Source organism: Triticum aestivum, chromosome 5D (assembly GCF_018294505.1).
Source record: "Triticum aestivum cultivar Chinese Spring chromosome 5D, IWGSC CS RefSeq v2.1, whole genome shotgun sequence".
Classification (NCBI taxonomy): Eukaryota; Viridiplantae; Streptophyta; class Magnoliopsida; order Poales; family Poaceae; genus Triticum; species Triticum aestivum.
In genome coordinates this window covers 462,840,980-462,855,675 of record NC_057808.1, presented here as the reverse complement: position 1 = coordinate 462,855,675, position 14,696 = coordinate 462,840,980, and the positions used below count along the sequence as shown (strand labels likewise).

The 14,696-nt window shown below is 48.9% G+C and overlaps 1 protein-coding gene and 1 pseudogene across 1 annotated transcript; one reads left to right on the top strand and one right to left on the bottom strand.

The window, feature by feature from the left end:
- Nucleotides 1–9,464: 9,464 nt before the first annotated feature.
- On the top strand, nucleotides 9,465–10,554 carry LOC123125533 (BTB/POZ and MATH domain-containing protein 1-like; annotated as a pseudogene).
- A 1,914-nt stretch (nucleotides 10,555–12,468) lies between these two features.
- On the bottom strand, nucleotides 12,469–13,921 carry LOC123125532 (two-component response regulator ORR41). The gene is made up of 4 exons (XM_044546007.1): nucleotides 13,667–13,921; nucleotides 13,392–13,556; nucleotides 13,126–13,245; nucleotides 12,469–12,998 (listed from the first exon to the last, which is right to left on the bottom strand). The coding sequence occupies exons 1-4, from the start codon at nucleotides 13,718–13,720 to the stop codon at nucleotides 12,945–12,947; spliced, it is 393 nt and encodes a 130-aa protein (XP_044401942.1). The 5' UTR covers nucleotides 13,721–13,921; the 3' UTR covers nucleotides 12,469–12,944.
- Between the last annotated feature and the right edge of the window lie 775 nt (nucleotides 13,922–14,696).

The window sequence follows — 14,696 nt, the reverse complement described above, 5'->3', positions numbered from 1 at the left end:
CCGTCCGTTCGGCACTCGGTCATCGGTGATTTGGATCACGGCGAGTACGACTCCGTCATCCACGTTCATTGGAACGCTTCCGCTCGCGATCTACAAGGGTATGTAGATGCACTCCCTTCCCCTCGTTGCTAGTACACTCCATAGATGCATCTTGGTGAGCGTAGGAAAATTTTAAATTATGCTACGATTCCCAACACAATTTGGCGCATCAAAGCGCCCTCTATTGCTGAATGAACAGATGTCCCAATGGGCCGTGCTTCATAGGATATCCGGTGACGCCATGAAGAACGTCATAATCCGGTTGTGGCCAAATGAGCCTGTTCCAAAGAGCTACTTTGGCCTGGTGCGGCGTCTTGTTGATGCGGTGCCGCGTATCGACGCTGTGAAGCGGTCGGCGTGCATTGAAGGTTCACGGATGGCCTTTGCCCGAGTCAAGACGTTCTGGGGGAAGATGAAGGCCGTTGATGTTGCGGCGAAGAGTCCGCCCAAGGGCAAGGACCGCTATGAGCCGGAGCATTATTTTGAAGACGTCCTGGAGGCCGCCCGCTTGATAGAGGATCAATGCTCGAAAGACATAATGTTCGAGTGATGTGTATAAGGGTTGTGACAGACATCACTATAGTTAATCTAATTTTGTGTGTTGCTCGAAAGCTTGTATTCCTTCTGTGCGGCCGTTTTAATGTAATCTGAAAGTTTTCCAGTCGTCGGCTTCAGCCCCCTCATAGGAAGTACGGGGGTGTTCGGAAAAGCATTTAATCACTCTTTATCCAACGTCTTGCTCCGTGAAGGAGGTGATAATGCGGCGAACCAGGCAATCGGACTACAGGGCGTTAACACTTTCACTTAGCCATAGGAGTTTTATGGTGGGGCTATGACATAGCCCCTGGTATGTATACGGCGTATGGTGCCTTACATATTTTGATCTAAAAAAGATCCCTCGTATGACACGGAGAATCGCTAAAGATTCGAATAAGTCGTCAAGTGGTTGACCAGCTCTCACCGCATCATGACAGTCAGTTTTCGGCTTTCTCTACTGAGGTGCTCATCTGGTTTAAGCCAGGGCACAATCGCAGTAGTTCTCCCTTTACTACCCTAGCCGATAGAGTGGAACGTAGGGTAGCAAGCACAGGAGCCGGGCAACCCAACTATTGACCCAAGACAATGATTCGGAACTGATGCATATAAGGCCAAACTTGCGACGCCGAAGTACGCTATAGAGTTGTTCAGACTTTTACTGGCAACTCATTTGTTCCCATACCAAGCCCCTGGCAGACTATGCCGAGGTGCATCTGTAAAGCAGCCGTTAAGGCCGTACTCATTGTTAAAAGAGTATGGAAGATTAGTTCCGATAAAGTATACTGGGAGTGGAGCAATATGCCAATGATAAATTCATATAAAAAACCACAAACCCGGCTATTTGACATGCTCGGGGTCGGGAACGGAGGAAACAAAGCATAGTACAGGATCAAAAATAAAGAGTACGGTCTACAAAAAGTTGTTTTGAACCTCCTGTCGCACGTCTGCGCCGCCCGTCCTCGGTGAGGGGAATCCTTAACGGAAGTAGCCCCCTTAGGTGAGTGTACGGATCCGAACTTCGAGAGAGTCCGTTGTAGGTGTTGTCCTTTTCGTCACCTGTTTTAAGAGATAATAAAGAAATAAAAAAGAAAAGCAGATAAAAAACGTTACGGGAGTGCTTGCAGGTTTTCCGTATTGTGCTTCCGCCGATGCCCATGGTATCTTGAGTGCGTAGTGATGTACGCGCGGTGTAAATCTTGCTGGTACATGAGGTGGGTGGCGGAAGCCGAACTGCTATTTCCGTTCCGGGAGTGGTCGAACTTCGGAGGGAAACTGTTTCTGGTCTCTGGTGTTTGGCTGGTGAGCCGGTCCGTCGTCTTTATCGCCTGGTGGCCTCCTCCCTTTGTGTTCGGCGTTGAGCTTGCCTGCCTGCTTGAAGACCCAACAGTTTTTGTTGGTATGATTAGCTGGCTTATCAGGGTGGCCGTGGATCTGGCAAGGTCGGTCCAATATCCTGTCAACGATGGATGGTTCGTCTTGGTTTGCCTTCACTGGCTTCTTCTGTTGACCGGGTTTTGTATTGTTAAATCCGGCGTTGACCGCTATGTCGCGTGATCTTTCATTGTTATTGCGACTGTTGTGTTCGGTTCGTCGTGGCTTGCCGTTGCCGTCTCGGATTTCGGAAGTGCCCAGGTCACCGGCATTGTTGCTTTTACGAGCGAGCCAGTTGTCTTCTCCCGCACAAAAGCGAGTCATTAGAGCGGTAAGGGCTGTCATGGATTTGGGTCCTTCTTGGCCGAGGTGACTGATACGTCTCCAACGTATCTATAATTTTTTATTGCTCCATGCTATATTATCTACTGTTTTGGACAATATTGGGCTTTATTATCCACTTTTATATTATTTTTGGGACTAACCTATTAACCGGAGGCCCAGCCCAGAATTGCTATTTTTTGCCTATTTCAGAGTTTCGCAGAAAAGGAATATCAAACGGAGTCCAAACGGAATGAAACCTTCGGGAACATGATTTTTAGGAAGAATATGATCCAGGAGACTTGGACCCTACGTCAAGAAACAAAAGAGGAGGCCACGAGGTAGGGGGCCGGCTCCCCCCCCCAGGGCGCGCCCTCCACCCTCGTGGGCCCCCTGTTGCTCCACTGATGTACTCCTTCCTCCTATATATACCTACGTACCCCCAAACGATCAGATATGGAGCCAAAAACCTAATTCCACCGCCGCAACCTTCTGTACCCACGAGATCCCATCTTGGGGCCTATTCCGGAGCTCCGCCGGAGGGGGCATCCATCACGGAGGGCTTCTACATCAACACCATAGCCTCTCCGATGAAGTGTGAGTAGTTTACATTAGACCTTCGGGTCCATAGTTAGTAGCTAGATGGTTTCTTCTCTCTTTTTGGATCTCAATACAATGTTCTCCCCCTCTCTCGTGGAGATCTATTCGATGTAATCTTGTTTTTGCGGTGTGTTTGTTGAGACCGATGAATTGTGGGTTTATGATCAAGATTATCTATGAACAATATTTGAATCTTCTCTGAATTCTTTTATGTATGATTGGTTATCTTTGCAAGTCTCTTCGAATTATCAGTTTGGTTTGGCCTACTAGATTGATCTTTCTTGCAATGGGAGAAGTGCTTAGCTTTGGGTTCAATCTTGCGGTGTCCTTTCCCAGTGACAGTAGGGGCAGCAAGGCACGTATTGTATTGTTGCCATCGAGGATAACAAGATGGGGTTTTTTTATCATATTGCATGAATTTATCCCTCTACATCATGTCATCTTGCTTAAGGCGTTACTCTGTTTTCATGAACTTAATACTCTAGATGCATGCTGGATAGCGGTCGATGAGTGGAGTAATAGTAGTAGATGCAGGCATGAGTCGGTCTACTTGTCTCGGACGTGATGCCTATATACATGATCATACCTAGATATTCTCATAACTATGCTCAATTCTGTCAATTGCTCAACAGTAATTCGTTCACCCACCGTAAAATACTTATGCTCTTGAGAGAAGCCACTAGTGAAACCTATGGCCCCCGGGTCTATCTTCATCATATTAATCTTCCAACACTTAGTTATTTCCTTTGTTTTTACTTTGCTTTTATTTTCCTTTGCATCTTTATCACAAGAATATTATCCTATCATATCTATCACATCTCACTCTCGTAAGTGACCGTGAAGGGATTGACAACCCCTTATCGCGTTGGTTGCGAGGATTTATTTGTTTTGTGTAGGTATGAGGGACTCGCGCGTAGCCTCCTACTGGATTGATACCTTGGTTCTCAAAAACTGAGGGAAATACTTACGCTACTTTGCTGCATCACCCTTTCCCCTTCAAGGGAAAACCAACGCAGTGCTCAAGAGGTAGCAGTGACGTGCTAGCCATTCATCCCGGATGCTTTGTTTGAAGGCCGCGAGGGCTTCCGCGTCTGGACAGTCGACGATTTGGTTCTTTTTGACTAAGAACCTAGTCCAGAGCTCCCTGGCTGACTCGCCGGGCTGCTGGACAACATGACTTAAGTCGTCGACATCTGGCGGCCGGACATATGTTCCTTGGAAGTTGTCTCGAAAGGCGTCTTCCAAATCTTCCCAGCTGCCAATAGAATTTTCTGGCAAACTGTTTAGCCAGTACCGCGCTGGCCCTTTGAGCTTGAGAGGCAGGTATTTGATGGCATGAAGGTCGTCTCCGCGAGCCAAGTGGATATGGAGGAGGAAATCCTCAATCCATACCGCGGGATCTGTTGTTCCATCGTATGATTCGATGTTGATGGGTTTAAATCCGTCTGGAAACTCATGCTCCATTACCTCATCAGTGAAGCAGAGAGGGGGTGCGGCTCCTCTATGTTGGGCCACACTGTGAAGCACCTCCGGTGGATGCCATTTGCGGCTTTCGGACCGGGCATGGTCGGGTCTGTTGTGTCCGACTAAATGACCATCATCATCGATCGGGGCATATCCCCGCGGTCTGTACGTCGATCTTGTGCATCCCGCTCTACCCTCCAGGTCTTGGTGGATGTCACGAGTGTTCCCCCGAGCTATTTTGTTCTTGTTTTTATGGCCGGATGGGGTGGTACGGTGTTCTGCTTGGGCTGCTGCTTTATCCGGACCGAACTGTGGTCGTCCTACCGCGTTATTCGATGGTGATACGGGCTCCAGCGCCCCGCCATCGTGTTGAGGGAGCCGCCTGCACTTGGGGTGGCTTTTGTCTGGGCCGCTAAGGCCGTATTCTTCGGCGGCCAGGACCTCGGTCCATCTATCATTGAGCAAATCTTGGCTCGCTTGAAGCTGCAGCTGCTTCTTCCTTAGACTCCTTGCCATGGCTATTAGCCGGCGTTTAAAGCGCTCCTGCTCGAGAGGTTCCTCGGGCACAATGAAATCCTCGTTGCCGAGGCTCTCCTCTTCCTCGGAGAGTGGGAGATAATTACTATCCTCCGAGTCTCCATATATGACCTATTCATCAGGGCTATCTTGTCCGCTTTCCTGTTCCTCCTGTTCGGATCCTACCTCAACAGGGTCTTCGTTGTCCGGAGTGTTATCATCTCCTGTGCTAGTATTGTTTTCTCTTAGCGACGTGACTGAGAGTGGCGCCTGGGGCGCCGGTGTTCGGACTGTGTGTCGGGAGGTTTATCCTTAACTGGATCCTCCTTGTCATCATCTAGATCGTTGTTGGGTGTGTCTACCATACATACGTCGTACCAGGAAGTGGTCGTCCCGTGTCTAGCGGATGGTAAGTTCTGGCCTTGCTCCTCATCGTCGTCCATACCGTCGATGTCTTCGGAGCAGGGGTCACGCGTGTTGGTTGGGTCTTCCATAGTGGCTATGAAGTGGGTGGCGCGTGGGAAGCAAAATTCCCCATCATCCACCGTAAGTTCGAACCGAATATAGTTCGGCGGCTATTCACCTACCAGGGATAGGTTTTTTAGTGAGTTTAGTACGTCGCCCATGGGCCAGTGTTGGAAGACGTTTGCGGCACTAAACTTGAAGATCGATAACCGATCGAGTTCGGTATCCGCGGACTCGCAGGGTTCGGAATTTGTCGCCGGAGACGAGTCCGGGGTTCCGTTGATGCAGATATCATATGAAGTAAAATCTGTGTGCGGCTCCAACGCCACGGGATCAGTAGCCTCCGTCATGGGGTTGAGCTTCCCATCTTCTGATGACTCGATCTGCTCCAGATCTAAGGCCGGAGTTGTTGCAGGATCTATCTCATGGATGGGGCCCGATGACAGGTTTAAGCCATGCTCATCGGGGCGAAGGGGAGCGGTGGCCGCGGTCTCGAATCCGTTGAAGATCAAGTCTTCACGGATGTCCGCGTGTAGTTCAAGCTTCCGAATCTGACCTGATGGCCAGGGACGTAGCTATCGATCTGCTCCAGATGGCCGAGCGAGTTGGCCCGCAGTACGAAGCCACCGAATACGAAGATCTGTCCGGGGAGGAAGGTTTCTCCCTGGACAACATCATTACTGACGATCGAAGGGGCCATCGAGCCCTTTGCCGACGGCACAGTGGAACTCTCAATGAAAGCACAATGTCGGTGTCAAAACCGGCGGATCTCGGGTAGGGGGTCCCGAACTGTGCGTCTGGGATCGATGATAACAGGAGACGGGGGACACGATGTTTACCAAGGTTCGGGCCCTCTCTATGGAGGTAATACCCTACTTCCTGCTTGATTGATCTTGATGAATATGAGTATTACAAGAGTTAATCTACCACGAGATCGTAATGGCTAAACCCTAGAAGTCTAGCCTATGTGAATATGGTAATGTCCCTCTATCCGGACTACACTCTCCGGTTTATATAGACACCGGAGAGATCTAGGGTTACATGGAGTCGGTTACATAAGAAGGAATCTTCATGGTTGGTCGCCAAGCTTTCCTTCCACGCCAAGGAGAGTCCAATCCGGACACGGGTACAGTCTTCGGTCTTCATGTCTTCATAGCCCATCAGTCCGGCCCAAAGGATAACAGGCCGGACGCCCGAGGACCCCTTAGTCCAGGACTCCCTCAACAGGTTCACTTGAATATTATTCGTGTGGGTACGAGGGTCAATATGAATGTCCACGGTTCCGCTATTGATCATTGATCGGAAAGAGTTCCAGACATGTCTATACTTCACCAAACCCACAGGGGTCGCACGTTTAAGGGTCATCGATCTGCTGAGTACTAGGTGGTTAGGAGCTTGAGAGAAAGTCACCAACAAAAATTTTGGAGACATTGAAAATGTTTCGGAGAGAAAACCGCGCCATCGGCACCTCCCGCCGCATGTGAGAGCCATCCAGCCGCGTTCGCCGGCAAGGAGAAGGTGAGTGAAAGGCGACGGAGAGAAATGGGGAGTGAGATGTGTTGTGTGGTGCGTAAGAGGATAAGGTCGTGCTCGAAATAAGTCGTTTGCACGAGGACAATAACTGAGTGAACGATGACTTCAGCTAACGTGGCGACCCTCAACCGCTTTAGCATTCGTGTTTGCCATTAGACGGCCAGTGGGTCGTTCGTTAAGATTCGCCAAAAAACTGATGTCAGCTAGTTAACATTTTTCAAAACATTTCACCATTTATATATGGTAGAGTTGTAGACAAATTTTTCTTTGAGGAAAGTAGAGATCTAGACATTGATACTGGACATTACCCGGGACCGATCACATGGTTTTGCAGCCAGGAAAAACTTTGGTTAGAGCATCTCCAACAACAGCCCAACGTGCCGCGCGCTAAAAACTACTTTGCCGCGTGCTCATCGTCTGGTTTGACGCAGCGGGCGGTGCTGACTCTAGCAGCCGCGCTAAAATGCAGCGCGCGCGACCCTCGCACAAACAACATATGCGCTCCAAACACAAGAAAAAGATCAAACACAAACAAAATAAATCAACAATAAATAGTTCAATTTCGTTATTACAACTCAAACACATAGTTTATCGTTCAATACAACAAATAGTTCAACAATACAACATCAAACGCACAAAATATGATGCTCTTTGTCGGCCATTCCAAGCCCACCACTCCTCAATGAGATCCTTCTAAAGATCATCATGCGCGGCGGGACGTCGAATGGCAATGATAGGAGGCAACAAAACGGGCCACCCTTTCAGCCCTCCGCCGCACTCGCAGGGGATGTCCCAAGAGCTCATAGCCTCATACTGAGAGTAGTCTACGTCTTGGCCACGCTCATTCTCGATGATCATGTTGTGCATGATCACACAAGCGTGCATGATGTACCAAAGCATCTTTTGATCCTAAAATCTAGCCGGTCCTCTCACAATAGAAAATTGGGCTTGCAAAATCGCAAAAGCTCTCTCCACATCTTCTCTAGCCGCCGCCTGAGCATTGTGGAAATCAAGATTTTTCTTACCTTCTGGTTTTTCAACGGCTTCACAAATGTTTGCCACTTTGGGTAGATGCCATCTGCAAGATAGTAACCGTAGTTGTATGTACGACCATTTGCTACAAACTGCACCGGTGGCAGATTGCCATTTGCAATCTTATTTATCAGTGGTGACCAGTTGACAACATTGATGTCATTCAAAGATCCATGCATTCCAAAGAAAGCATGCCAAATCCAAGTCTCTTGATCGGCCACCCCTTCAAGGATTATAGTGGAACCCTTTTTTGGCCGGGAATTGCCCATGCCATGCCTTTGGACAATTCTTCCAACTCCAATGCATGCAATCTATTGAGCCAAGCATACCTGGGAAGCCGCGAGCTTGGTTCATCTCCAATAGCCTTACGGCGTCTTCAGCATTGGGAGATCTCAAATACTCCTGGCCAAACACTTGCACAATTCCGACTGCGAAGTGCTTGACACACATGATGGCTTGGCTCTCACCCATGGCCAAGTGATCATCAACTAGATTATCCCGGATACCGTATGCCAACATACGCAAAGCGGCTGTCACCTTCTGAAAGGTGCTATGCCCGAGCTCTCCGGCGGTATTCCTCCTTTGCTGAAAAAACCGGTCATGGCTCGCTAGTTTCTCTGCAATGCGCCTGAACAACTCGGTGCTCATCCTAAACCGGGGACGAAAGTACGACTCCGGGTATGTGGGATTCTCCATAAAATAGTGCCTCATCAATCTGTTATGGGCATCGATCCTATCCCTCCAAATTTTCTGCCGACTCATAACCGAACCACCGTGCTTCGGTTTTTTATTGATGTGCATAGCTAGGATCATTGCAAGATCCTCCTCCTCTTTCATATTAAATTCTTCTTCAGAAGAATCATATGACGAACTCATCTACAATGTTCAATATAAACTAGGCTATAAAAACTACAATCAACATGCACCAAATTCATGAAGTTTGAGCAATACATACCTTGCGGGCATTTTGTCGAACACCTTGCGGGCGCCGAGCGGCAGTGAGCGGCCGGGCGCTGTTCGTCGGAGGACTGCCGCGCGCGAGGGGCAGCTGTGACTAGAGGGAGACGGATGAAGCTGCCGCGGCGCGGGGATTGGCCGGGGAAGCGCCGGAACGGTCGCCGGAATAAATGTGGTGGTGCGGGCGGTGGCGGCGCCGCGGCTAGATGGGGTAGGTGGAGTTGCGAGCGAGCGCTCGAGAGTCCAGCGCGCGGGAGCGGGCGCAGCAAATAAGCGGTGCGCGATGGCGTTTCGGTCCGCGCACTGAACTAGATATGCCGCGCGCGCGGTTTTTACGCCTCCGCTGGAATTCCCGGAGCGATAGCGCGTGCACTAAAAACACTGATTTTTCAGTGCGGCGCTTATATAGCGCGGCTGTTGGAGATGCTCTTACCTTACCTTACGACAAGTGGTGGAGTATAACACGTGTTTCTTTGTCGAAGATGGTTTTCCTTTTCTGGCACGTAGTACATGCATGGGCGTCGGATCTGCACCGTATACGCGGCCTGTGTCCGCGGCGGAGTCCACCCAAAACCCGGTCATAAAACAAAACCCTCGCCTTGACACCGTCGCCACCACGACCGGCCGAACCGATCACGCCGTACATAATGCCGACCTCCTCGCACGACGGCGGCGACGGCCTCCCCTGCGTATCCGCTTCCTCCATCGTTGCTAGCGCCGTGTGCGGCTACCACTTGCTCAAGATCTCCGGCTACTCACGCACCCAGGAGGTTCCCAACGGCGATTGGATCGACTGTTGCCCGTTCCAGGTGGGAGGCCGCAAATGGCATGTGCGTTACTATCCCAACGGGGAGACCTCCAAGGACGTCGACTATATCCCTCTTTCTCCTCTTCGATGATACCGTCGCGGAGGCGGAGGCCGTGAAGGCACAAGCCACGTTCAGCTTACTCGACCAACATGGGAATCCTGTGCCTCTCTATACCCAGCATACCCTCACGAATAATTACGCTGTGAATAAAATGTGGGGATATGATAAGTTTATCAAAAGGGAAGAATTGGAGAAATCAGAGCATCTCAAGGACGATTCCTTCACTGTCAAGGTCGACGTCGCTATGCTGGGGTCCTTCCACGGGCAGGAGACGCCATCCATCGTGGTACCATCGTCTGACTTGCATCGGCACTTGGGGGATCTCCTGACAAGCAAAGCAGGCGCCGATGTCGAATTCCTAGTGGGCGGGGAGACGTTCTCGGCGCACCGGTACGTGCTCGCGGCGCGCTCTCCTGTTTTCAGAGCAGAGTTCTTTGGTTCCATGGAGGAGAGCACCACCAAAAATGCCATACGTATAGATGACATGGAGGCACAAGTGTTCAGTGCTCTGCTTACTTTCATGTACACGGACGCGTTGCCGGATATGAAGCAGGAAGAAGAATACAACATGGCTCAGCATTTGCTTGTTGCAGCGGACAGGTATGATTTGGCGAGGCTGAAGCTTATTTGTGAACATAAACTGAGCAATCATATGAATAGGAGCTCCGTGGCGGCCATCGTGACGTTGGCGGAGCGGCACCACTGCCATGGGCTCAAGAAAGCATGTTTGGTATTCCTCAGCTCGTCAGGGAATCTGAATGCGCTCATCGAGTCTGAAGGCCTTGATTTTTTAACCAAGTACTGCCCCGGTCTTTTGAAGGATCTCCTCTTGTCCAAGATTGTAGCCTGATTCATGCCAGGTGCAATTCTGTCCAGAATCTTACTCCTATTTGTAGTCATTTTTCTCACAATGATGCGATGTACCTCAGTCTCTTTTTTGTTTGGGCACTGTGTCTTTTATGAAAAATTATTAACGGCATGACTCTGTCCAAGATGTTGCTGGAATTATTAACCAAGAACTAGGTGCGCTAATTAGATGGAAGTTCAGTTCAGAAGATACAAGTCTTTTCAGCTAGTACTCCTCTATTATAGTCCCTCTGTCCCATAATATAAGAGCATTTTTTACACTCTTGTATTATGGAACGGAGGGAGTATTTGTCTTCATTGCTTCGTAGAATTGCTGAGAGTATTGCGAGCTTTTACTGTACTGCTTCCTGACTTCTGTTCTGGCATCCTCTGTTCACTATATTTAAGCAGGTTTGGGTAGACTGGTTCTGTTGAAATGTTGGGTTGTGGTTTTGGGAACTACTGCTTATACATTTGAATTGTTTTGGCTTCATAACTCCGCTCAAGTCCATAGAGGGTATACATTTTCCTTTTCGAGTCCAGGGTTTTGTTGTATATAAAATTGGTATTCCCTCCAATCCATATTAATTGACGCAACCAATGCCAATTAATTTGGATCGGAGGGAGCATTTGAAAAATGCATATACAAATTTCTTATGGCTATAGTTACTAGTTATTACTACCTTTGTTCCTAAATATTAGAATTTTTTGCAGTTCAATAGGAATGGAGAGTGTACTCCCTCCGTCCGAAAAAGCTTGTCCCTCAAGCTTTTTCGGACGGAGGGAGTACTTGGTAGTGAAGATATTTTCACATAGTAGTCATTGCCGTAGTAGTGTTCATATGTCCAGTAAAAAAAATGGAGTGACTATGGGGTGAGTTGCCTCCTCCTGAGACACCGGCCATCTGCAGCCTCGGTGTTGTGCCTCATCTCCTCTTTTATTTCTTCCATGAATTGACTGACCGAATTCAAAATTATGACAACTTGGGTTTAACTATTGTGTAAAACAAGAGCGACGCTGCCGTCTGCAGCCTTGGTGTTGTGCCTCGTCTCCTCTTTATTTCTTACATGAATCGACTGACCCGATTCAAAATTCAGACAACTTGGGTTTTTAGCTATTGCGTAAAACAAGAGGTAATGTTCATATGAAGCCATAACGAAGGTTAATTATGAAGTTCGCTTCCGCCAAAGCTACAATTCCAAAAGAGTTGCAGATTTTGTAACCCCAAGCTAGGTAATTATTATGGGAAAGGTGTGACAGCTCCCGGGTGCAGGGGCACCCTCATGAACAGTAACTTAAAAACAGTATGAAAAAAATCGAAACAATCTGAAATTTTGGGGGATCAAATATGATCAAACTTTTGATGTTCTTGCAAATTTTCAGCCAGAAATAACACTCAAGGAGCCCTCACAAAAAAAATGACTGCTCAAAAGTAAACATAACTTTGAACACTGATTTTGTTTTTTTTTGTGAGGGCTCCATGAATGTTTTTTTGATGCTAAAACTTTTTTTTGCGGGGGGGGGGGGGGGGGGGGGGGGGGGGCGGGGGCATATCTTTTTTTTTGCGGGGGTGATGCTAAAACTTTGCATGAACGTTGAATGTTTGATCATATTTGATCCCCCAAAGTTTCAGATTTGTTTTATTCTTTTTCCATATTGTTTTGAATTTACTGTTCATGAGGGTGCCCGTGCACCCGGGGGCTGAAAGTCCAGTCTCAATTATTATTATTTTCTTATATATATTTATTATATATATCCTTCGTATCATTAGTTCTAACCCCTAAGTATAAAAAAATTGTTTGCAAAAAGATAGCTGTATGTTCTGTGTATGTGGGTCAGAAATAAGGATCCAGGACTGAAGTCATGGCAATCACACAAAGTTCAGATATATAACGACCCACAAGGCCCATTAACGAAATAGACCAACCAATAAGCCCACCATATCTTAACATCGAAAGAAGAAAAGGACCACCACATACCAGGCTTGCGATTTTACAAGTCCAAACGATTATCTCCCGGAGTACAATCAATATGTCATTCACTAATATCCATACACTACATTTACATGGGCGAAGCAAGGAGGAAGTAATAGCATTAAGTTAATCCATTCACTAATAATCCATACACTATATTTACATGAGCGAAGCAAGGAGGAAGTAATAGCATTGAGTTAATCAATTCACTAATAACCCATACACTATATTTACATGAGCAAACAAGGAGGAAATAATAGCACTAATCCATTCATCACTGATAATCCATACACTATATTTACATGAGCGAAGCAAAAAAGGACATAAATAGCACGAATCCATGTACCGGAAGAAGGAGAAGTGGAGAACCATGAAGTCCTGAACCAAGCTAAGTAGATTCTACTGTACTGACTAATGGCCGCTACGCAAGCCCGAACTTGGAGAGAATGTGGCTCAGCTTCTCCTTGGTCAGCGGCTGCATGCATGGGTGCGTGCATCAGCAAACGGTCAGAGCGAGAGTCATGGGCGTTGGGTACGCGCATCAGGATTCATTCAGGAGTAAAACACGATTGATCAGGCGGATTGGATGGACCGGCATGCACCTTGGGCGTGAAGTCGTCGGCGCCGGCGGCGATGAAGGCCTGGACGTCCGACGGGAGGCTGTCGCTCGACACGGCGACGATGGTCGTGGTCACCCCCATGGCCCGGATCTGCCTCGTCGCCTGCATGCACGCACGCACGCACGCACGCGCGTGGCCGGCGGTGCCACACCCACACGTACTCATCAGGCGGACTGGGTTGATGGCGAGGCGAACACACGCACACAGAAGCGGAAGCCATGTCGAGTGTCTGACGCGGGTGTATATACCTCGTGGCCGTCCATGATCGGCATCTGCTTGTCCGTGAGGATGAGGTCGTACGCGCCGGCGCCGGCGCCTCCGACGCGCTCCCGCACGCGCCGCACAGCCTCGGCGCCGTTCTCCGCCTCGTCCGCCTCCACGCCGGCCGCCCTCAGCACCGCTCTCGCCACAACCTGCCGTTCCAACATGTATGATCAGCTGAACAAACATCACGTACACACTACTGGACCGCCTGTCTACTCTCCGACATGAATCAGTTGAGGAACAAATTAGGATGACGTACCCTGTGGATCTCCTCGTCCTCCACCAGGAGCACCCTGATCCTCCTCCGATCCATTGTCCCTGTGTGTGTGTGTGTGTGTGTGTGTGTGTGTGTGTGTGTGTGTGTGTGTGTGTGTGTGTGTGTGTGTGTGTGTGTGTGTGTGTGTGTGTGTGTGTGTGCGCGTGTGTGCGTACAGTAACTCACTTCCCTGCAGAAACACACTACTCGATCGGAGTAGTGATTATATGACGAGTGCCGTGGGAGGTCGATGGTTGGATGGAGCACACAGATGACGGATCACGGGGTATCTCCGGGACGTTTACATTACACGGAGTTGCATGGGTTGTAAATCTACACGCCATCTGCCGGTGCCTGGCCTCTTTTCGGCAAGAATCTGTACGATCGTAACCACTACCGCCCCGCACCCGGTGTTAACTAGTCCCACGCATGCTACTACTCTCCTCACGGCCGGCCGGTAACAGTAACACTACACGTACTACGTACGTAGCTAAATGCCTGATAAAGTAAACAACAATGACCCGGCCGTACGTGCGTGTGTACTTGCGTGCAAGTGAACGGCGCGCGCTAGCTGCAATAATTGGCAGGAGCAGTCCAGGCGCGCGCACATGCATGACATGGTTGCCGATCATTGCTGTGTCCGTGAACAAACCACTTTGAGCATCGAGTGGTGTAGGGATTGGGCTCGCCGATCATTGCTTATGTGTATGTGGCTGCTCGCCCGGACTCGTGCAAAGAAGCAGCCGCTAGCTTAATTATTAATCTGCCGGGCCGATCCAGTAGCGTACGTACGTGAATTATTTCGTCGAGCAGGATATGCTCAATCTTAATTGGCTTGGGCCAACTGTCCGGACGTACTTGCGTACTGATCGTGTAGATTCGGCAGCGCACCTCGGTGTTCTCTTGATTCGAAGTAATAAATAGCATAAAACTACTAGTTTACAGGCTAGGGTTTCAAAAAACTACTGGATTTTAATTTTTTTCAAAAAACTATCAAACGAGCGGTTGGCTGTTTCAAAAAACTCAAAACCCC